The sequence below is a fragment of the Gigantopelta aegis genome, chromosome 3, assembly GCF_016097555.1.
Source record: "Gigantopelta aegis isolate Gae_Host chromosome 3, Gae_host_genome, whole genome shotgun sequence".
Classification (NCBI taxonomy): Eukaryota; Metazoa; Mollusca; class Gastropoda; order Neomphalida; family Peltospiridae; genus Gigantopelta; species Gigantopelta aegis.
The window spans coordinates 55,951,808-55,977,052 of record NC_054701.1 but is presented as its reverse complement, the minus strand read 5'-3'; the positions used below and the strand labels follow the sequence as shown (position 1 = coordinate 55,977,052).

General features: G+C 35.9%; 1 protein-coding gene across 1 annotated transcript; it reads left to right on the top strand.

Moving 5' to 3' along the window:
- Window positions 1-169: 169 nt before the first annotated feature.
- On the top strand, window positions 170-21,772 carry LOC121368278 (cell division control protein 45 homolog). Its single transcript, XM_041492934.1, has 18 exons — window positions 170-302; window positions 2,820-2,879; window positions 4,021-4,113; window positions 5,114-5,208; window positions 5,820-5,934; window positions 6,502-6,617; window positions 7,161-7,209; window positions 7,754-7,815; window positions 8,220-8,330; window positions 11,484-11,675; window positions 11,983-12,081; window positions 12,972-13,083; window positions 13,830-13,885; window positions 14,642-14,780; window positions 15,454-15,537; window positions 16,066-16,184; window positions 17,178-17,254; window positions 17,540-21,772. Exons 1-18 carry the CDS (start codon window positions 252-254, stop codon window positions 17,602-17,604), a joined length of 1,695 nt encoding a protein of 564 aa, XP_041348868.1. The 5' UTR covers window positions 170-251; the 3' UTR covers window positions 17,605-21,772.
- The last annotated feature ends 3,473 nt before the right edge of the window (window positions 21,773-25,245 follow it).

The following is a 25,245-nucleotide window of genomic DNA, read 5'->3' as shown; positions in this document are numbered from 1 at the left end:
TTTTGCCTTAATATCATTGCGTCAGATACTTTTTATGAACAGAGTTCACAGATACCAAACAGTTTTTTTAAATTGTTACACGATATTATTTTTGGATATATTTATCATTCATTTGCCCATAAAGTATAATCTAAATGCCAGCATCGTCAGAATACAGTGTAGCCAATCACATAAAACGTTACAAAGCTGTAGAGATTCTAGCACAAAACGCGGCAAAGTTGATTTTGTGATGTTCGCGAGAAACAAAAGTAATGTTTGTTAAAGATCTAAAGCAAGGTTTTTATGATGCCATACAACATCAGGTTTGTCAGCAACTTAGAATATCATAAAATAAAATATATTAACTTTAGCACCACAGCATTGGTGATTGCATTAATTATTAAAATAATAATAATAACTTTAATAATCATAATAATGCAATCCTTGCCTTATAATAAGGCTTATTGTGGGTGATAAATAACTACAAATTAATCTATCCCACACATGATCACTGCACAAATAACTGCAGATAAGAAAAGTATAATATGTTTTATACTCCGGGAAAGATTTCCATCTGTTACCCCCCCCCCCCCCTAAAAATAACAACCATAAATCTGGGGACCAGAGCAAGACATCTCGGCCATGGGGCCTAGTTATTAGACTGATAGACGGGGCATGCTGTGACACATATGCGTGTTAAGTATGATAGTTGGCCATGTCGTAGTGTCGAAGTATTGTACTATAGTAATAATAATGCATTATACTGATAGATACCGCTAACTATATGGTCACCATTAAGAATGACAATTGTGTATGTCGTAGGTGCATATCGTAGTGTCGGATGGGTTTCTAGAAGTATTGTACAGTGCTGTTCGGTGTATCGGCGCACCTAAGCTTTCAAGGACTATTGTCTATGTGAACATTGTAAAATATTTAATAAAATGCGTCTCTCACCAATGAAGAAGTGCCTAATCTGAAATACACTACAAACTGTTTTATGCCTGTAGTAAATAAACATTTTAAAATGGTACATAAATATAGGCACCCCCTTGTATCCAAAACGATTTGCATGTCCGGTGATTCGGCACAGTAGATGTAGATCGTTGACCCCGCTATTTATAAACCGCCCATGACCTCACTTTTAGCCCATAAACGCTACACTATTGTCCCAGAATTATTTTAATACTTTTTTGTTTTGTCTTGTTAAAAATATTACTATGAAAATAAACGGTTAGATATGACCCATCTCATGATCAGTTTCGGAATCGTTTCTTGAGTGACACAGTACTACAGATGCATACATGTTCATTGTCATGCATGGCTAAGATGCCTACATGGATTTTATTTTTCTCGGGTAGATTGTGCACACACGTGGATCTTATTTCGCTTTTATGTTTTATAACAATGTGACAATTGTGAACTGGAATGACTGTCAATTAAGGTGTAGGCTAAAATTTGCGTTTTGTTTGTATTCTTTTTCGGTTTAAATAAAAAAATAACAACAAAAATAATTACATTTATACTGTTTACTATAATTTTTAAAATGCGGGAAAGGTGGTTTTAGACTGGTTTTAACATTCTTAATATCAATAAGGATGACCTACTTCGCGTTTATAAACACGAACACAGGTGAATGATTTACTTTGAAATTATTATATAATTATTGATAATTCAAAAAAAAAAAAAAAAATGGCACCCGTAACAATAAATATGTTGATACTTGATTAACCATTGAAAAAGGAATTGAACTTTAGTTCGTTAAAAACTCCGACAACATGACAATTTCCTAAGCATACTCAAGCAAAATACCAAGTGCGCCGAATCACCAGACGCGCCGATGCACCGGACACGGTTGTACTTTAGAAATAACGCAAAAGACATCATTTGCCAAATTCCCACATTTATTACATTAAATACATACGCACATATGTACGCAAAAAAACCAACAGAACACATATACATAAATAGTTATAATAAAGTAATAAAACACCAATCACCAAAAGAACATAGAAATAAAACGTCCAACAAAAGATAAAAGTCAGTGTTGTTACAACGATAAATAACTTTTGCATGTTTTTTCTGGGATCATCTCCAATGTTTAGGTCACCGACTGTAGAATAAAAACAAATTATTCGAACAGCGGAAACTATCTTCAAAGATAAATGGATCAGCAATTTATCAATTTAACAAAAAACAAATTCTTTTATTTCTGTGAGAATACTTTAATTTAAAAAACAACACTTGTTCAACAATATTGTTCAACAATAGACAAGATTGTCCATGTGCCGAGTTGTCTCTGGACTCCGGGCCGGGTTGTCTCAGAACTCTGGTCCGAGTTGTCAGGCATTCATAAATCTAACTAGCCCTAACCCTTACAATAGAGGGGAGGGATAATGGTCAATATTTTACATCACTCTGAATATATGGTCCTATTATGGAGCCATGACAGGTGTCCTGCAGTATTTGAACATAGGCCTCTTCCTAAAATCAAGTGACACTAAAAATTCCCAAATTGATGCATAAATGCAGTGCTCGACCTTAGCGGTAGCCCAGGGTGTTTTGGCTACCGATTTCTTACTCAGACTACCAGTTGTCTAACCCTGGTAGTCCGTCGGGCTACCAAATGATATAATAGACCTATCTAAATGAGTACCCCAAATCTGCATGGAGCGTAACATTTTAATTACAGTATTTCAAAATCATTAATAAACTGTTTGATACTTGGTAAAGTGACTATTCAGTATGTTGAAAATATCACTAAATTGCAATGACATTCTGCTGTGAATCCAGAAAAATGTTTGTAGTATTTATTACTGAACTTTGATATATATTTTTTCTAGAGAGTTCTTGTGCTGGTGGCATTTGACGTTGATGCCCTCTGTGCTTGTAAGATACTCCAGGTGAGTACATGTTGTGACAACTTGTTTGTGTATTATAATAGAAAACATCTAGTATATATATGACAGTGTTCTCAATGACTGAAAATTAAATTTAAATTAATACAAAGTCATGGATAATAGGTTTTTATACTTGAGCACTTCCAATTTAGTAATTTACCCATTTTAAAATCATTCCATAAGAATAGATTCTCATCGGATTTCAGTGTTCGAGATTAACGGTATCCCGATATCCCGGGGATACCAGACTTCAAGAATCCAGTATCCCACTGGAATATCATATAATACTAAATTCTCAGGTGGGACACCAGATTTTGAAATGTTAGTATCCAACTGGGATACGGGCCAAATTTTTAAAATCTCAAACACTGGATTTATAATGCCCAAACTAAATTATGTCGGTGCAAAACAAGACCAGGTACATACATGTATATATGTGTACTTGTTCTAAAGCTGAAGCTCTGTTAAGAATGTTTGGGAGAGAAATAATTGTAGTTTGAGTTTGTAGCCATTATAAAATATTTCCGTTTTAATGCATTTTCTTGTATTTATATGTATATGCAATGTGTTTCTGGCCATGTGCAGCAGTCATTCTTCATTTTACTTCATAATATTTTGTGGTGGTTTTCGTACATAAAAAATTATTGGGAGGTAAAATCTTAACACCTTGTTTATACAGACACTGGTATTCTGGACAAGAAAATATATTTAATATGTAATTTTAGTCACCAAAATGGCTGTTCGTTGGAAACATCTTACAATGGAAACAAACCTCCTTCAAGTTTATAATATAGCATTTTTGAAAAATGGCTATTTCAAATGTTTATGCTTAGCAGTACTAGTGTTTGAAATAAGCACTTGTTCGTTTATCTTAACATGTGAAAATCTACACAGACAAGCGAAATGTACGTCATTCAATAAAACAAAACATTTTGCTGGACAAGTGAACATTTTGCTGGACAAGTAGATTTTTTAATGTACCTGTCCGGTGGACAAATGAAAACGTTTGCTTATTTCTATTGCTGCTTACAATTTAGGGCATATATATATAGTTCAGAATACAAGTACAAGTATGATGCACTGATTTTTGTAAAAACAATTCACTGTACCTGTATGTGATCTTGAATGTTGTTTGATTTTTCAGTACCTGTTTCAGTGTGACCAGATTCTTTACACTATTGTGCCAGTCAATGGCTTTGAAGATTTGGAGAGAAGTTTTGTGGAAAACACAGAAGGGGTTTGTGTATATGTTTAAAGACTTGTAGAATTAAACAGATAAAAAAAATTTCATGGTGAGGTTTACGCTTTTAAAGATTTATTAGCAGAAATTGGGGGTGGGATGTAGCCCAGTGGTAAAGTGCTCATTTGATGCATGGTCGGTCTGGGATCGATCCCTGTCAGTGGCCTTTTGGGCTATTCCTCAATTGCCCAATGCACCACGACTGGTGTATCAAAGGCTGTGGTATGCAGGTAACATTTTGTTTTCAAAATCTTGATAAGAGGCAGGACGTAGCCCAGTGGTAAAGCACTCACTTGATGCACGGTTAGTCTTGGGTCAATCCCTGACGGTGGGTGCATTGGGCTATTTGTTGTTCCATCCAGTGCACCATGACTGGTATATCAAAGGCTGTGGTATGTGCTATCCTGTCTGGGATGGTGCATATAAAAGATCCCTTGCTACTAATGGAAAAATGTAGCGGGTCTCCTAAGACTATCTCAACATTACCAAATGTTTAACATCCAATAGCTGATGATTAATAAATCAGTATTCTCTAGTGGTGTCGTTAAATAAACCAAACTTCTTCGTTTTTTCAAAATTTTGATAAGCAATATTTCTAGTCAGTTGAAAATTGATTAGCAATTCCTGTTTAATGTTTTAAAATTGTCACAATTTCTAAAATGTACGTGGCAAATCGCAACGCAATACTCAACGAAATGTTTCCTGGTATGTGCTATTCTCCTATTGACTGGTGTATATAAAAGATCCCTTCTGCTAATGGAAACGTGTAGTGGGTTTATTCTGTAAGACTGCGTAAAAATTGCCAAATGTTTGACGGTCAGTAGGAGATGATTAATAAATCAAGGTGCTCTAGTAGTGTTAAACAAAACCCAACTTTTTAACAAGTTGAATTTTTATTATCTTTCATATAAAAAAAAGATATTTTTATCAATTGTTTTAATATGTAATTATTTATTTGATATTCTAAATATCCTCTCTTTTTTTTTTTTTTTTTTAGGTAAAGCATGTGATTATGATAAACTGTGGTGCTGCAGTAGACATTGTGGAGTTGCTACAACCAGAAGAATATATAAGATTTTACATATGTGACAGGTGATATAAGATTTTGTCAGTGTCAGTGGTTCTAAGATTTTGTTTATATAAGTTATTATAATATAAATGGTCATTTATGTTAAGAGTTCTGATAATATAATTACAAACTTCCCGCCATTATATGATTGACTCTATTCTGATTGGTTGACATCACTTAAAAACTGAATGTTATTGTTCAATAAACCTCAGAACATGACATCATTAAGTCCAATGTGACGTCATTATGTAAAACAGGTCATGGAAAGGACATAATATAAACTGATTTTTTGGGGGTATTTTTATCTAAAAATAATTCTTGTTTGTAATTATAAAAATTGTTTGTGAATTTGTCTATGTAAAATAGTCAAATTTTTTGTATAAAATCGCTACACTACACAATTTTATACAATTTGTGACAGTTATACATTGATAAATTAAAAAAAACCCCGACAAACAGTTCTTATATGACATTTTATATATGTGACTTGATATTAAAATATCTTTTCAGAAGAATTTTATTACATAAGATTTTACATACCTGACAGGTGATGGGTTGATTCTACTACTTTTTAATATTCCCTCTTTTAAAAAAAACAAACAGAAATATATGTTGCTATTATTTCTTTTTGCAGTCACAGACCTGTAGATGTTCACAATGTATATAACGCAGTTCAAGTAAAATTATTAATGAAGCAGGAAGAATTTACTGATATACCTGAATATGACAAGGTGTTTAGAGACGATGAGGTTAGTTTTTACTCAAAACATTGCCTGATATACCTGAACACTTCCAACATGTCTAGAGATGAGGTTAATTTTTTCTCAAACATTTCCTGATATACCTAATCAAAAAGGTTTTAAAGATATTTACCAATTTACTGGAATATTCCAAGATACAAATGTCGTTATCTCAAGCTCTGTATTCTTAAGAAGTCGAACCCAGAATATCTCGACTTAGAGAGATTGTCCTAGGGCATAATTTTCATCAACTTCTTGCATTTTTTATTGAAACTATTACGGTCTCAAGCTTGTTGGTCCGATCTCTCCAATATCAGATAATGACATTTGTATAAGATGATATTATGTTTCTGAAATAAGTTTCAAATTAGATTATTTGTGAATTAAGAATTTAATTGCCAAATTGAGTTTGTTTTGTCTTTTGGAAACAATATATTAAATATTGCAGTGACATTATCAGAAATATTTACTGTGGTCTGTCTTAGCAACAATTTCTTAAAAGGCTAAGAATTTGTTTTATTTTAGAACATATTTTTTCTAGTTTGTTTATTTGTTTATGTTTTTTCTGTTTTGTAGTCCGATGATGAGTCTGAAAATGATAGCGATGATTCTCAGCAGCCTGGGAAACGGAAAAGATTTGATGAAGTCACTCTGGACAGACGGAGAGAGAAACGATTGTGGGCAGAAGACAGGTTTAACTCTTAAACATCTCATCTTTCTATTGGGTTTTATATGGAGCTTTTCATTACTTTTGCAAACGAAAGAAAAATGGGATTTTCATAAAATATATGTTTGTGTTTAAAGTGGATTGGGCTAGTTCACTACTGATATTCTCGGCTGAAGTGCTTTGGTGGAAGGATTTAATCACCTTGGAGGACATTCTCTGATTGGATTTTTTCCCATCTTAACCAGTGCCCCACTATATCCAGGGCCATGGTATGTGCTGTCCTGTCTGAGTGAAATGCATATAGAAGATCCATTGCTGCTATTGAAGAAATGTATCAGGTGTCCTCTGAAGATGAGCTGTCACAATTACCAAATGTTTGACATCCAAAAGCTGGTCGTTAATAAATCAGTGTTCTCTACTGTAAAACAAAACAAATATAACTTTATCTTCTGATATTTGTGTAATAACTCCGTTTGGTAAAGAGTTTCAGGTGTTTTTTTAACTTATTTTAAAATGATTTTGCTCAAGTTTCATTTATATATGTTCTGTGTATATTTCTATATTTCAGATCTAAGATTTTGTTTGACTACTCAAAGTTCACATATTATGGGACATCAGTAAGTAAATATTGCTTTAGATTATTATCTCTTTGATTTGGATTTGTAAATGCATAACTGTTTATTTATTTTAAATACAACATTTTATTTTTACATTTTTCTCTATTTATGTTGAAAGTGTGTGCTTGTGGCTTTTTTTATAAGGTATACAAGACATGAACAAGTGATTGTAATTATAACAAACAAGCAACAAATTGTTATCAATGTAGTTTGAAGTCTTATTCTTTGACTTGTTTTAAAGGACGGAATGTATGTCAGAGAATTAGAACATAGGTTATAAAGATCAACATTTACCAGTCTCTTAATGATAAGCTCTTAAAGGCTAAACATAGCTTATGAATCACTCAATCCCATAACATACAAATCTCAGTCACATGCCTTCATTATGTTTAGAAATAGAAAATATTTTTTTAAAACTATTTTTGTCATTTACCTTCTGTTGTAGAAAATATGCTTTTACCTTAAGTTTATAATATCAATTACACCATGTCTTTTCTTCATACTAAAATGTGATTTCTCTCTTTCTCCTTTTTTTTGTGTGCAGGCAGCTTTAATAATGTTTGAGCTAGCGTGGAAGATGTCTAAAGACACCAATGACTTGCTATGGTAAGATAATATCCTCAAGCATGCACTGCTGTTACTAGTCCCCTACCGGTCCAATCAGAGGGGACTATAGGTTTCATCTGTGTCCTTCTGTCTGTCAGTCTGTCCTACTTATAGTTTTATGGACTTTGTTTTCGCAACGCCTCAATATATTAAGCTAAAATTTTGTTTATGATAGTATCATGTAAAGTTACAAATCAGATTTGACTTCTATTGGGATTTACCCATTTCTCACAGTTATGGCCCTTGAATTTCAGAGATATGAAAATATGTTGCGCCAGTAGGGGACATGTATTGCTTTAGCAGTACTCTCAAAAGATATTAACATTTAATTAGTCTGAAATTTTTTTAGGTGTATATTTATTTGATTTTAAAGATGTAAGGTATATCATAATTTCTGTTTTCAGGCTGGCAGTGATTGGTGTTTCCAATCAGTACACTCAGTTTAAGACAACGAGAGACAAGTACATGGACGACGTCATAGCGTTACAGTCTCACGTGTCCAGACACAATCACAGGTGAGGGTCAGACACAATCACAGGTAATAGGCCAGACACAATTGCAGATGAGGGGCCAGACACAATCACAGGTGAGGGCCCAGTCACAATCACAAGTGAGGATCCAGACACAGTCACAAGTGAGGGACAAGACACAGTCACAGGTGAGGGGATAGACAGTCACAGGTGAGGGGCCAGACACAATCACAGGTGAGGGGATAGACACAATCACAGGTGAAGGGCCAGACACAATCACAGGTGAGGGGCCAGACACAATCACAAGTGAGGGACCAGACACAGTCACAGGTGAGGGACCAGTCACAATCACAAGTGAGGGACCAGACACAGTCACAGGTGAGGGACCAGACACAGTCACAGGTGAGGGGCCAGACACAGTCACAGGTGAGGGACCAGTCACAATCACAAGTGAGGGACCAGACACAGTCACAAGTGAGGGACCAGACACAGTCACAGGTGAGGGGATAGACACAGTCACAGGTGAAGGGCCAGACACAATCACAAGTGAGGGACCAGACACAGTCACAGGTGAGGGACCAGACAGAGTCACAGGTGAGGGGATAGACACAGTCACAGGTGAAGGGCCAGACACAATCACAGGTGAGGGGATAGACACAGTCATAAGTGAGGGACCAGACACAGTCACAGGTGAGGGGATAGACAGTCACAGGTGAGGGACCAGACACAGTCACAGGTGAGAGGATAGACACAGTCACAGGTGAGGGACCAGACACAATCACAGGTGAGGGGCCAGACACAATCACAGGTGAGGGCCCAGTCACAATCACAAGTGAGGGACCAGACACAGTCACAGGTGAGGGACCAGACACAATCACAGGTGAGGGGATAGACACAGTCACAGGTGAAGGGCCAGACACAATCACAGGTGAGGGGATAGACACAGTCACAGGTGAAGGGCCAGACACAATCACAGGTGAGGGCCCAGTCACAATCACAAGTGAGGGACCAGACACAGTCACAGGTGAGGGACCAGACACAATCACAGGTGAGGGGATAGACACAGTCACAGGTGAGGGACCAGACACAATCACAGGTGAGGGGATAGACACAGTCACAGGTGAAAGGCCAGACACAATCACAGGTGAGGGGCCAGACACAATCACAGGTGAGGGGCCAGACACAATCACAGGTGAGGGCCCAGTCACAATCACAAGTGAGGGACCAGACACAGTCACAGGTGAGGGACCAGACACAATCACAGGTGAGGGGATAGACACAGTCACAGGTGAAGGGCCAGACACAATCACAGGTGAAGGGCCAGACACAATCACAGGTGAAGGGCCAGACACCAGACACAATCACAGGTGAGGGGCCAGACACAATCACAGGTGAGGGACCAGACACAGTCACAGGTGAGGGACCACAGTCACAGGTGAGGGGCCAGACACAATCACAGGTGAGGGCCCAGTCACAATCACAAGTGAGGGACCAGACACAGTCACAGGTGAGGGACCAGACACAATCACAGGTGAGGGGATAAACACAGGTGAAGGGCCAGACACAATCACAGGTGAGGGGCCAGACACAATCACAGGTGAGGGGCCAGTTACAATCATAGGTGAGGGACCAGACACAGTCACAGGTGAGGGACCAGACACAGTCACAGGTGAGGGGATAGACACAGTCACAGGTGAAGGGCCAGACACAATCACAGGTGAGGGGCCAGACACAATCACAGGTGAGGGGCCAGACAATCACAGGTGAGGGGCCAGACACAATCACAGGTGAGGGACCAGACACAATCACAGGTGAGGGACCAGACACAATCACAGGCAAGAGGCCAGACACAATCACAGGTGAAGGGCCAGACACAATCACAGGTGAGGGACCAGACACAGTCACAGGCGAGGGACCAGACACAGTCACAGGTGAGGGACCAGACACAGTCACAGGTGAGGGACCAGACACAATCACAGGTGAAGGGCCAGACACAATCACAGGTGAGGGCCAGTAATTGGAATTACTAGAAACGTGATTGTTCCAGACCTGCCAGCTGCTACGCTTTGAACGTAATTTGCTACATTCAGTTGACATTTGCTATGCTATGCTCTGTTGAAAAAATTCAAGAATGATACATAAAATAAGTTTTGAGAGAAAGAGAGAGATGACCCAGGAATCTGCCACTTTTCAGTTTCATTTGCAACATGTTATTTTGTGCTAAAAATAGTGTGACCCAGTCTTGTACTGAACTGTTTCATAGCCGTGACAATTTAATGAGCATTTGCTTTTGAAAAAATATTCCAGAGTGGATCTTTCTGGAAAGATTATACTGGCGTTAGGCATGCTATACTCTGATATCACTTCCTACACTTAGGTTGTCTGTGGAATGCTACTCTCACTTTGGGCTAGGGGTCGGCAGTACATTATTCAGTAAATGTATACAATATGAAAAATTGTAGGAATTGAACCGGATTCATTGATTAGTGTTACAATTAATAGTCTCAGACTTAAACTGTTAGGGGCGGGATTTAGCTCAGTCAGTTGAGTGCTCGCTTGAGGTGCTTGCATCGCAGGATCAAACCACCTCAGTGGATCCATTCAGATTATTGTTATTTTTTTCGTTCCAACCAGTGCACCACAACTGGACAAAGGTCGTGGTATATGCTTTCCAATCTGGGGCAGTAAAAGATCCCTTGTTACATTAGGAAAAATGTAGTGGATTTCCTCTGATGAATACGAGGCATAATTACCAAATGTTTGACATCCAGTAGCCAGTGATTAATTAATCAATGTGCTCTAGTTGTGTCGTTAAACAAAGTTTGTTTTATTTAACGACGCCACTAGAGCACATTGATTTATCTTATCAAAGGCTATTGGACATCAAACATATGGTCATTCTGACACTGTTTCCCACAGGCAGGATAGCACAAACCATGGCCTTTGTTGAACCAGTTATGGATCACTGGTCGGTGCAAATGGTTTACACCTACCCATTGAGCCTTGCGGAGCACTCTCTCCAAACCCAGCCTGTAGACCGATGGCCTAACCACGACGCCACCAAGGCCAGTCTGTCGTTAAACAAAACAAACTTTCTTTCTAAGCTGTTTGACTGAAATGAAGAAGAAACCTGTGCATGAATTGTTTTTAATGTGTTATAAGAATCACTGTACCAAACCATCTGGTTTTTCTTTTCAGAGGAGATGATGAAGAAAACATCCGCTCCATAAACTGTCTGAAGGTTGTGTTTGATGAAGAACTACAGCTGGCACTGTACCGACACTGGTCGTTGTTTGAAAGTCTGTGTCACTCCATTAACACAGCCTGTAAATTCAAGGTCTGGACACTGAAAGGCCAGAAGAGACTTTATGAATTTCTTGCAGAAATGGGGTAAAATTAATTTATTGTCTGTGGCACAGTAACTTATTGTTACTTGCAGTAGCCATTTTGAAGTTTGAAAAGTAGAATAAATATAAGGTATTTGGTCACTTTTGTTTATATGACACAATTTGACTTTTGAACATTTAATATAAGTATCTCATAATCAAATTTACTTGTTATACCTGTGCTTTGTTTATTTGTATAAAGTTGTTGAAAGGAATCAAATGGGGGAAAACTTTGTGAATGTGTTATGTATTTTTTTATAGTAGCATTGTTTTTCAAGTGTTGGTCTTTACACATTGTTTATATCTTTCAGGCTGCCGTTAAGTCAATGCAAGCAGAAATTTACATCAATGGATACTGAACTAAGAGGCAATATAAAATCCATGATTCAGGAACATATGACAAAATATGGGTATGGTTTCTAGTTTAAGATTTCTTACCATGTTTTAGCAAATATTTAACTGGGCAGAGAAAATGATGAAGTTAGAAAAATTACTCAACATAGCTAAAACAAAATAAAATTTGGCATGACCAGTCAACCTACTACATGCAAAACCTAAAGGAATAGAACAGTTGTGGTTGTTAATTCCTAAACAAAAGTATAGTTACACTAACCATTTAACCTTCTGACTACGCCAGTCGACAGACTGTTACAGTGCATTCCCCAATTAATATTTCCTGCCGTTTTGTACACGACGCTAGCCGGAAGTGATTTATTAACAGGAAACGAAAGACAGCTCAGCTTCCTATATTAGATAGATTTAAGTTTTTTTACATGGAAATACCTTGGAATTTTGAGTTGAAAAAGTGGTTTTCGGCAAGTATTTTTGATTGTCAACAATGGCGGTCATTATCAGGTATCGATAGGGATCGTTTTACCAACAACAAAAATCACCATATATTGGGATATGAATCGTAGTTCGTTTTTAAAAAAAACATTCTGGTCAGAAAGCCACTGTTATTGGGAATAATGGATATACTGGACAGCTGGCCACAAATGCCCGTAAGTAAACGCAACTTTTTCACTTTTTTGCTTAATTTTAATCAACAATAACTGATCTAAAATATAAAAATTAGAAAAATACACGAAAATAATACTTACCGATTCAAATATGAACTTTATTTTATGTATTTATAAAACATTTAAATGAATATATGTGAATAAAAATTAGAAACTTGTATACAGCAACAAAGATCTTCTTATAAAATATAATATAAAAGGCAAATTGGCTAAAATCAGTGTTGAATGTTTTTTATATTTGTTTTATGTAATTAATCTTTTTTTCTTTTTCTTTTTTGCAGACTTATAATGCAAGACATTGTTATTCCATCGTTTTATGCCCAGTATGGCTTCAAGAACAAGCTGTGTGCGACAGATGCAGTGTATGCCTGTGATGCAGCACTAGAATCGGTGGTAATAGTTACTTTATTGTTTCACTCTGTAATCCATTTGTAACACTAAAAAAAGTAATAAAAAATCATATTTCACTATTTACATAAATATATAATTTTCAGCCATTTGGCCTGTATATAGTTCATCGGTAGATATATGAATGTAAAAGAATCATAGTCACTTTGTACCATACTGCCTGGTCATTTCATACTCTAGTCTTTTCGTATAATTGTAAAGTCATTTCGTACCATTGTGAAAAGTCAAATTTTGACTTTGATCTTTTTTAACAGTTAGAATTTGCAACTAGTCATACACAAATAACCTAGAAGCAAAACAATATGGCATAACGAAAAAACAAGCTATATATGTATACAGTAAAATGAAAATTTGTTACATTGTTTCTAAATTATTTTATAAATCTGGCACTGAAAACACTAGCATAAGCTATAAAAAAAAATTATTTTATCTAAAATAAGTATTTTGATAATCATTTTATTATTCACCTGTAACATACTATAACTTCTGTGAATTCTATTAGCTGATAACCCCACTGTGTTTCCTCAATTTGCCAACATATCTTTGGTTTTACAATCAGAGATGTCATGACAACCGAAAATGTGCAGGAGTAAAATCAGAGGTTTCTATTTCATAGCTGAGATATCAATGCATTATTTTTAAAGCATTAACCAATTTTACTAATTCTCTTATGAATTCGATTTTGTTGGCATAGTCAAGTCATGTAAATTAAAATTGTTATCTTTTTTCAGGAGAAAGGGAAGCAGCCAACAGATAACTTTCTGGATGCCTTAGACATTTTACACAGGTAACAGTTTCATTCTTAGTGAAATCAAGTAAATTGCCAAATATGCATCTAATGGTAAAGTGTTCGCGTGATACACGGTCACACTGGGATCGATCTCCGTGGGTGGGCCCATTAGGCTATTTTTTGTCCCAGCCAGTGCACCATGACTGGTATATCAAAGGTTGTGGTATGTGCTATTCTGTCTGTGAAATTCTGCATATAAAAGACCCCTTGCTAATAATTGAAAAATGTGGGTTTCCTCAAAGACTGTCAAAATTACCAAATGTTTAGACGTCCAATAGCTGATGATTAATAAATCAATGTGGTGTTGTTTAAAAAAACCCAACTCTTTTTAATACTGTGATATACTAGTACAACTGAATGCTGCCAATGCCTGGACAGATGATACTGGTTAAAGTCGTAGAATACACATGAACTTGCTGTTTGCCAGGATGCATGAAACTATTTCAAAATGATGTTTTAAATATTCAATTTATTTTAAAAGAGGTGTGTGTTTGTTGTTTTTTCTTTTGTTTAAAAGAAAAAAATTGAAATCAGGCAATCAACTTGGGTGTTTTGTTTTAGAATTCTGCAGGAATCGTAAACATTATACTGGTATAATATAGATATTTTGAGATTCTATCTCATGTTACACTTCCAAATGAAAATCTGAGATTCACGGAAGAACAGAATCCTGCTGAATTTGCAGCTTAGAAATGGTTATTGATATTTAATGTTGTACTATAGTGTTAAGATATTTTAATTTGTACATTATAGATCAAATGTACCAGCTCTAGAAAAGGGTTTAGAAAATGCCAAGAAACAGTTGAAAGCCATGGTGACACAAGTACAGACATTTCTCGACATGCATCAAGTGATCTCTGCTGGACCTTTTCTATATGCATTTATTCAAGAGGTAAATTCTGTTCTATTGCAATGAGTTGTATGGACGGATGTAATGTTTAATGTTATCACCAGCTCAGGTGTTTTTTTAGTTTTCACTCTATTCGTGTAATGTCACCACTATATCACCATTATGATCCTTATCTATTTTTATTAATAACTGATATTATTGATCAGTAAATATTGATTCTGTTTCAATGGCTCCTGTTATTCTTAGTTTTCTAAAGTATAACTATTTTTAAAAGTCATATTGTACAATGAAGCCTCTCTAGATCAGACCGGAATTCCCTCAAAACTGGATGTTTTAAAGTGTCCCTTTTTAAAAACCACTACATAACGTAACCTCTCTAAACTGGATCCCTCTTAAACCAGACATTTGTCTTGGCCCAAAGAGTGTCCGGTTTAGAGGGGTTTCACTCTACCATAAAACTGAAAAAAAAATAAAACAAAACCCAAACAAGGTAACAGATATTGTACCATAAAACTGATTTTTTTTTTTTTTTTTTTACATTTAAGGAAGGATTTGGTTTATTTAACGACACTCAACAATTTTTTTTATTTTACAGTTATATGGCATCCGATTTTAGTTCACGGGTATCATCCCCTGTATTTTAGGACTTTAATATTTTGGTTGGCATGCAATATTGTGTCTTTTTATTTTTAATGTTTTTTTTGTTTTTTTTAAGGGAACAGCTGATGTGAAATATTTTGCCAAGCCTCAGTGTTTGATGAGACTGGCAAGGTTTACACTGGAAGCACATTGCTCAGTGGTAAATAATAACAGTTCATTATTTAATAGCCTAATGGTGAATTTTAATCTGGCTGTAAACTGGATTGATAAAAATTATGTTTAAATAGATTTTCTTTTCTTTAACTGTAATATTGTCTATTAAGCTGCATTTAATAAGCAAGTTAAAACGGTACCCCACAATTCATTTCGTAACATGCTTTATATTGCTATTGACCAAACTGATGTTTTTCTGTCATATTTTATCAGTAAATAGTGTTACATACAGTACATTGTAGGGCTTGAACTTAACAACGGCATAAATTGCCATAGATCAGGAGCATTATCTGCCAGTATATAACATTTGGATATTTGAAATACGTCTACATACAGTAAAATAACCTTTCAGTCATGTTTATTTGCCACAAAAGTCACTTTTAAAAAAATTGCCATAGGCAGGGTCAAAATTGCCGTTGGTGGACCGTTTCACCCATTGTCATTCTTTTATTTAATTGCTGTGGGTTCTTACGTTTGGACCCTGACCCTGACATTGATTTGTTGTATATTTAAGAGTCGCAGTAAGCGTTCCAAGAGCTTGCCACTGGTCCTGGGTGCTCCCAAAGACTTGGAAGAAGGTACAACACTCATCATTGGAGTGCCACCATTAGAGTTGGATGATGAAAGGAAAAAGTTAGTTAACTTTATACTTAAGGCATTGAATATTTTTCAAGTTTTAATTATTTTGTTAGGATTCTGTTGGAATCTTTAAAATGATGTAATATATATGTTTTGGGGTTGCATGTCATAACCTTATGCTTCTGACCCAAAATCAGGAATTCGCGGAAGCACAGATTCTTCTAAATTCACAGCCTGTAGTTCCTATTCATGTTAATTATGATGTTATTATGACTGCTGGTAGTAGGGGAGTATAGTAGGTGGTTATAAGTGAATATTAACAATGCCAGAAGTAAGTACTGAACACTCTCTGAAGTGGTCAGATTAAGCCCACAGCTAAAAGCTGATGGGGAATAGATGTGTGACATGGATAATCACAAGAGACAAGGATCGGGATGTGGACGTGGACAGCAAAAGAAGTTGAAAGACAGGAGAAGCTGCCAGATTGGGAAGAAATGAGATGGAATTCAAAAGAGAGAAAGGAAAAGGAGCAGTGGGATAAAAATTTTTTTATCATTATACTAATTAGAATGTTATCATTTTCACCGAGACTGGATGAATGTTTTAGGAATAGTGGTTAAGCCATTGGCATTAAAGCTGGGAGGTACTGAGTTCGCATCTCAATACCAGCTCCCACCTGGAGTGAATTATAACAGCTTTGTGGCAAGGTGCAAGGTCACTATACCAATTTATGGCTTACTAACCAAACCTTAATCCATTATGATTGACTGACAGCCCATGACAACATGCTTGAATCTTAACTGTATGGTTGCATGAAGGAAAACATTTAATATCAGGGAAAATGTATTTGTCATTTCTGCCTTGAGTGTATTAACTAGCCAGTGAATCATATATTAATAGATCTAATATAATTACTGTTAACATATCTGGATATGTTACATTTATATTTAATAGTTATTATCGGAGGAACAAATTGGATAAAAAATTTGATTATAATATACCTAACATTCACTACCATTATTCATGTCTAACATATTTACATTCCAGTTTTTTTGGAAAAGCTTTTGAACAGGCAGCATCTAGTACAAATTCCCGAACACGCCATGACAACTTTGATTCTCATAGTGAGTATACTGAATATTTAAGAACACCAGTTTTAATTGGAATAGTGATTTACATCCATTAATCTTGATCCCCACCCACTTACAACCAGTGGTTGACAGCTCCTATATCAAAGTCTGCCGTGTTTGCTGTGTTATAAACAAATGGTCCTTTTTAAAACAAAGTTTGTAAGTTCACTGGCAGAATATGCAGCCATAACAGTTTTCAGTTGTGTTTTTATAGTATAAACTGGATTTCTAAGGACAGATTGGATAAATCATTTGAGTGTTATATTTTTATTTTTTCAGTTATAGAAATGAAAACGGAAGACAGAAGCAAATTCTTTGATGCACTGATCAGTTTATTACAGTGAAGAACATGATAAAAACTTGCTCAGAAAGTGTCAGTATTTTAGAGAATCACAGACCACATGCCTAAATCTAATTTGAGGTGTACTAAACAATATGAATTGTTAGTTAACAGCGTTGTTACAAGCAGTAGAAATGTAATCCTGTGAGCTGATATAAATAAATACTTGGAATCGGGGAACATTTTGTTCAGTAACGCGTATCGATTTGTTATGCAAGTATCGGAGATTGCAACATAATTCTGTAACATTAACTACTAGTCGCTAATAATTTTTTAAACTGATGCCAAATGTTGCTACTCAGAAGTTTGATAACAAAATGTATTTGTAAATATTTATGCACTTTTCACTGACGGCCAAAATATGTAATGTGCATAAGGTTTAAAAGACTAGAACAGAATTTACAATGTCTGTTGGAATTTTTTTTCACATGTTTATATTTACAATGTTTAAACATCTGTGTTTAAGAAAACTGGTTTTGTTAATTCGGTCCATAATGCCTTTTTGACACTTGTTATTCAGATGAAGCAAGTTTGGTGACATGGTGCAATGGAATCTCAAGTCTAGTTTATTTGTTTTGTTTAAGGACACCACTAGAGCACATTGATTAATTAATCATCGGATGTCGAAAACATTTGGTAATTATGACTCGTAGTCATCAGAGGAAACTCGCTACATTTTTTTTATTAACAGCAAGGAATCTTTTTATATGCACTTTCCTGCAGACAGGAAAGCACATGCCACGGTCTCAAGTCTTTAGTTAGAACATTATGGTAGAAATGTTTAAATAGTGAAACTGGTTTAATATATTCCATTACAAAAACTTACATAGTAGATCTCTATAGTGTAAACTGAATCTTGATGCAAGGTTGTGTATTCCCAGCCATGAAATCAGTTTCGGTAGACGCTGTCCAGTGTTAATATGAAATAGGAATATCTTTTATTTATCATTGTATTCTTTGTAGAGTCATAATTCACTGTATTGTCCTGTTTTGTGTGTATATTTTTAACTTATTGACTTGTATATATCAGAATTCAATTTATTTTGTATGTGGACTCAGCAGTGCTAAGTATATTACGTTAAAATACAAATGGCATTTACAGTGTAAAAATAAGATAACCGTGATGTCACTATAAATTGTCCAAAGAGTCATCCTGATCCACTTTAAGTTTCATCAGTTCAATTATAGCTTCAGGAATATGGCTGGATCCTACCTTGTATTGTCATTTCACTTTAAAACATTGCTTTGAATTTTAGCTTAACATTAACAAATGTCACACTGAAAAATATGTGAACTTTGTGCTAACACAGTATAAAGTTACTAGTTATGTTCTGCCCAACCTCTCATTTCATAAAGGTGGGTATTGTTCGTTACGATTTTGTGACAGTATCTAGTCGAATATGTTTTACTGAATTGGTAAATTTGTCATTTTCATGGTGTATTATCATTATGTAATAATTTATCTATATATACTGAGTCAAATTAAAAACTTCACAACAGTTTCATCTTGGCTAATTAACAAATATGACAGAGGAATGTGTTAAATAAGGTATTTTTTTTATTGTATGACGTCCAAAGGAACAATAGGAATAAATGTTGAGTCAAAAATCTGTTCGATGCGCCCACATCATTCGTCAAAACCACAAACAGTCAAAATGGTAATTCACAAGCAGGGTCATCTGATGAAATCATAGGTTCAGTAGCGCGTATGCCCTCCATGTGTACCCACAACTGCAATGCAATGCCTCCTCATTGACTGCCTGATGCGTGTAAAGACTGCATTAGGGATACAGCACCATTGTTCCACTAATGAGGCACCAAGTTCCTGTAAAGTCTGTGGAGGGTTCCTGAGAGTGCGCAGGCATCTTCCCAGCACATCCCAGATGTGCTCGATGGGATTCAGGTCAGGAGACCTTGAAGGTCAATCCATAACATTGATGCCCACATTCCTCAGGTAATCCTTTTCCAAGATGGCTGTGTGGGGTCTGGCGTTGTCATGCTGAAAGATCAGGCCTGGACCATGAGCTGCCATGAAGGGAACATGTTCCTGGGCCAACACCTGGTGGTATGCAGCAGCGTTGATTTTTCCACAGATGACAAGAAGTCGAGAACGTCCATTTCCACAGAAAGCACCCTAAACCATTGCACTTCTGTCTCTGAATCTGTCAACTTCACTGACACTGAGCATGACGTTCACCACGTTGTCTCCAAACTCTCTGCCTGCCATCCGCAAATTGCAGTGTGAATCTTGATTCATTGCTAAACATGACTCTATTCCATTCCCTCAAAGTCCATTGCAAGTGGTGTTGTGCCCATAGTTGACATTGACATTGATGAAATTGGGTCAAAATGGGTCCAACATATGGGCGCAGTGCAGGGAGGTGAGCTGTTCACAGGCGATTTTGGATCGTTTGCGCTGACATCAGACGTCTGAAAAGTTCATTACTGGTTGCTGTAGCTGTCGTGAAACAGTTGCGGAGGTGATGTAACACAATATGACGGTCATTTGCCTATGACGTCACACGTGGTCTACCTGGTCGGAGGCGATCAGCTGTGGTGCTTGTTTGTTGTACTCGTGTCCGCAGATCATAAGTTGCCCATCGACTGCAACCCAACACCCTTGTAACGTTAGCTACTGATGTTCGTGCATGCAATATGTCGACTGCACATTTGTGAGGCGTGGCATCGAAACAGGGTAACAAATATCGCTTTAATGTGTTTTTTCATTGTGTCAGACTACTGTGAGCAAGTAACGATGAAAACGTGTGCTATTTTAGTCACATGACCAGTGACACGTGCAAAACCACTTTTGCCTCAATGGTGATGTGCATGTTATGGATTGGGTCACGTGGGCTGTGATGGACTCAAAATGGAGTGTAGACATTGCCATTACAATATTTATTCCTGAAAAAATACCTGCTTTCAACACTCATTGACTTTATTTAAATTTTAGATTGTGATGTTTTTAATTTCACTCGGTATGTGTGTGTGTGTGTGTGTATATATATATATATATATATATATATATATATATTGTGTCATTCTTTCTTGGTTATATATAGGTATCAACTAGTGACAACTACTTACAGTTTTTAGGGTAAATAAATTGCTATCAAATAATATTTCTATGTCCCCCTCACCTTTATTTTGAGTGCAGGGTTATGACCATTTTGAAATTTTATGATAGCAGCCTTTGTTTTATTATACTGGATTTTGACTTGCTGGATGTTTGATTTTGATCGATTTATAATCATGTTACTATGTATATTTTTGGCAATTATAAACCACGAAAAGAGCTTCTGTGTGTTTGTACATGTAAGAAAGATTTGGTTGTTGACTGAAATACCCAAATATAAATTAGTCATAAAGTGGCCCTGCCAGAGACTGGGAATGGGATAGACATGCCTGTACCTCTTGGATATAGGAATGTTAATAAAGTAACAGTAACAGTCATAAATGGCTTTATATTTGAACATGACTACAACCCTAATCATTCTAAAGACATAATGCTGACATCAGACAATTACAGGCACAATAGGTTTTTCACCCAGTGCCTCACGCAAATTGAGGAATGGTTTAGACAGGCAAGTTATAAGTGCTGATGACAGTTACAGTTTAAATGATGATAGTCCCCCATGGTGAGTTAATATCTTCCAATGTTTATTTTAATTTAATTTCATTTCATAATTTTTAAAGTTGATAGATCATCCATAATCCATTTAAATTAAAAAAAGAAAGAAAAAAAGGACTGATTAATTTCAGAAGATAGGTCACAAATATTGCATGTCTGTAATATGGTCTAACCAACGAGGGTAGGGAACCGAGACTAATGACTTTATGGGGCTCAGTACCTATTGTAGGCTTCTAGTCAACCAGGCCAATGGAAATATTTTGTTTAATTCCCTGGTCAAACTCCAAATCTCACAGGCCTGAAATGTGTTTGTAGTCTGAGTTATTGCAAATTACTTCAAATTTGTACTGAATAACTGTGGTCTTTGATTTCTTGTTAAAATTGTTTCATTTTCTTATATAATTATGACTTCCCCCTCCCCCCAAAACCCCCAAAACTACCCAACAAAAAAAGAACCCACAAAAAAACAAACTACCACATATTTCTATAATCCAATCTAGACGTATTTAATTTGCAAATAAAATGGAAATTTAAACATTTATTTATAAAACTAGTTTGTTTGTTTTTTGTGTTTTTTTCACAAGAGGAAACCAGCTTTATTTTTCCATTAGCAGCAAGGCATATTTTATATACACTCCCACAGACAGGAAAGCACATACCATGACTTTTTGTAAAAACTTTATTACCCCAGATCACTGGCAATGTCAAGGTTGGGGTGCCTTGAGTCATCGTCTTACAAATGTACAATAATAATAAAATTATAACTTATTTCATATATACATATATGCACACATACACATACACATACATATAGATACACACACACACACACACACACATGTATATATATATATATACACATATATATATATATATATATATACACACACACACACATGTACACATACACACATACATACTGTAAACTAGTTATAAAAATGTATAAGCCTATGGACATTCTGACGTGAATAGATAGTAAATAGTACGAACGTGTTTTATAATAACAACAATATTTAATAAATGGTGCATAATTATATTGTTTTGTCACAATTGTTGTTTTTAAGAGTAAATTTAAAAAATGGATTTTCCAATGGTATATACATGTATTTAAATTTAATGACAAATAAATATATTTAAAAATTCAGTTATTCTTTGTAGTTACGTTTTTAAAACGATGATAATGTGACTGACAGTTCTTTTGCATAGAAACATAATTATTATAGTGTGTTTTTTAAAAACTTCAGTTAGAAGGGGATTCTCCCCCTGCCTTAAATCCGCACCTTAGGTATAATAGTATAAAGGTGCGTACACACTAATTACTGGTCTCGGCAAGAGATGGGTTTTGCCATTAATTTTCGTATAGTATATTCAATAATGGGGGTGAGGGCATAGTCTATATTAATTTGATTTTTAACTCTTTTTTTTTTTCTTCTTCTTCTTTTTGGGTGGTTGAGGGGGCAATGTAATGACTTTAGAATGCTCCCGCTTCCGACACCTATGTCGATGTAAGAAATACATTTTTATTTGATAAATTATTAGTGTTGTCGATTATTATATTATTTTATTTCAAAATGTTCAGAACCTTGTAATGATAAATGTATCGTATTTACTTTAGTTACGTTACCTTTACCAGAGTTATGTATCACTGGGAGAGCGCTCGCATGAGATGCAACGAGTCGTATGGTATGGTATTAACGTGCACAATCGGAGCAAACTGTTTTAGCGCACGCCTATCATGGGCACTGGTCCTCGGTCGGCTCCTCCGCCCAAGACAGGAAAGGTTTGAGGTGGGTGGGAGAAGGCACCGCCAGCACTAACGAGTCGTACGACTGATCGTCCTAAATAGACTGTTTTCAACCCACCAACACCACTCCCACCATCCAGTACATCAAAGGGTGTAGTATGTACTGTCTTGTCCACGGACGGTGTAACAACCTATATTTGACAACGTCGCAGTTAGCTCGAGTCACCTCCAGCTTATTGATATTGATAAGTAGGGGAGGGCTGGAGGTGACTCGAGCTACGTCGTAGTATACAAAATAGTGTTACCTTTTCTTCTTTTTAAATTTTAATTGTACATACTTTTATTATTTAACCATAATTCCAAAAGGAATGGCTTTTGTACATATATGTTTGTTTTATTTTGTGTACATGTGCATACGGTGAGACGTTAATAAGTTGTCTGTCGGTCTATAACAGATTCGTATATTTACATGTGTCGAAATAATATGTTCGACATCATAGTTGTAGTTTTATAATGTGCTGAGGTAGTTAAACAGATATTTCTTTCATAGCAATTGTGAAGTGAGGTAGGGATACGATTTTGCCAACTGAAAGTTAATTAACAAAATAATTGTAAATTGGCAAGATTTTAGCATCAACATAGCGTTTTTTTATTTTTTTTGTTTTTTTTTTTTATTGTCCCCAGAAATATTTGGCAGTGTCAGGGTTGAGGTGCCCTGAGCTCACTGACGTACACATATTTTAATTATATTTCATATATATATATATATATATATTATATATATATATATAATATATATATATATATATACATGTGTATATATATATATATATATATACATGTGTATATATATATATATATATATATATATACATGTGTATATATATATACACGGTTTGATGTAACTATGGGTAGTTATGATGGAGCAGAAATTTGCGAAATTGTCGGGCTCTTTCTTCTTTCAGAACTACAAGCCAAATACGGCAACAATATAGGACTATATCGCGACGATGGCCTAGCCGCATTCAATGAGTCACCGAAAACCATAGAGATAATCAAAAAAGATATTTGCAGAATATTTGCAAACCATAAACTCAAGATCACTATAGTCGCCAACAAAAAATCTGTAGATTACTTAGACGTAACTCTAGATCTTGAAAAGAGCTCAGTCAAACTCTATATGAAACCAAACAACACACCTTTATACATCCACAACAAGAGCAACCACCCTCCAAATATCATCCGCAGTATACCAAAAACAATAAATAAAAGACTTTCTGATATATCTTCGAATGAGTGCATCTTTGAAGAAGCGAAACGCCCATATAAGGAAGCCTTACTCAAGAGCGGATATAACTATAACCTCAAATACACCCCAACAGCAGAAAACAACAGACGCAGAAACAACCGCAATAGGAACATCACCTAGCTGGTACAACCCACCATATAGCTCAACGTAGGTCACCAGTTCCTCAGATTACTCGATGGGTGCTTTCCCAAAAGCAACCCTCTCCACAAAATTATAAATCGAAAAACCGTTAAAATTAGCTATAGCTACATGCCTAATGTCGGGAAAATAATTTCAGCGCATAACAAAACTACTTCAAAGACAAAGACGCCGTTCCCTCCAGAGAAGCAACTGTAGACGAAGAGCTGAATGTCCACTTGAGGGTAAATGCTTGCAGAAAGGAGTAATATATCAAGCTACCGTTAATACACTCGATGACAACAAGCAAGAAACATACGTTGGTTTGACCGAGAACACATTTAAGACGAGATATACCGCGCACACGAGCAGTTTTCAAAACGCAACACAGAAGAACGCAACAGCGCTAAGTCAGTACATTTGGACACTGAAGGATAGATTCACCCCATACACCATTAAGTGGAAAATTTTATCCAAAGCAAAGCCATACTCTCCAGCGAGCAAAAGATGTAACCTCTGCCTGAAGGAAAAACTGTTCATAATGTATAAACCTGAAACCAGCACACTAAACTCCAAGAATGAACTCGTATTAGCATGTCGACACAGACGCAAATACCTTCTGTGCGCATACCACATCACCTATAGACCTGCATAGTGACGTAACCTCGACGTCACAGAGTCCATTATGTCATCAGCTTTCCGTTGACGGTGTAATTAAATCTACATCTGATGAGTGAGAGCAATTCAACTCTCACGAAACAAGCCTGTCATGTAGAGATAAACATACACTTTTAACGATGTATATATAATATATATATATATATATATATATATATATATATAT

What these genes read in the sequence shown, in the direction of transcription:
- LOC121368278 (XM_041492934.1), top strand. Translation starts at nt 252, where the DNA reads ATGTTTGTTAAAGATCTAAAGCAAGGTTTTTATGATGCCATACAACAT. An exon ending in ATGATGCCATACAACATCAG is followed by an intron (nt 303 to 2,819) that starts GTTTGTCAGCAA and finishes TATTTTTTCTAG; the next exon opens with AGAGTTCTTGTGCTGGTGGC. An exon ending in TCACATATTATGGGACATCA is followed by an intron (nt 7,210 to 7,753) that starts GTAAGTAAATAT and finishes TTTTGTGTGCAG; the next exon opens with GCAGCTTTAATAATGTTTGA.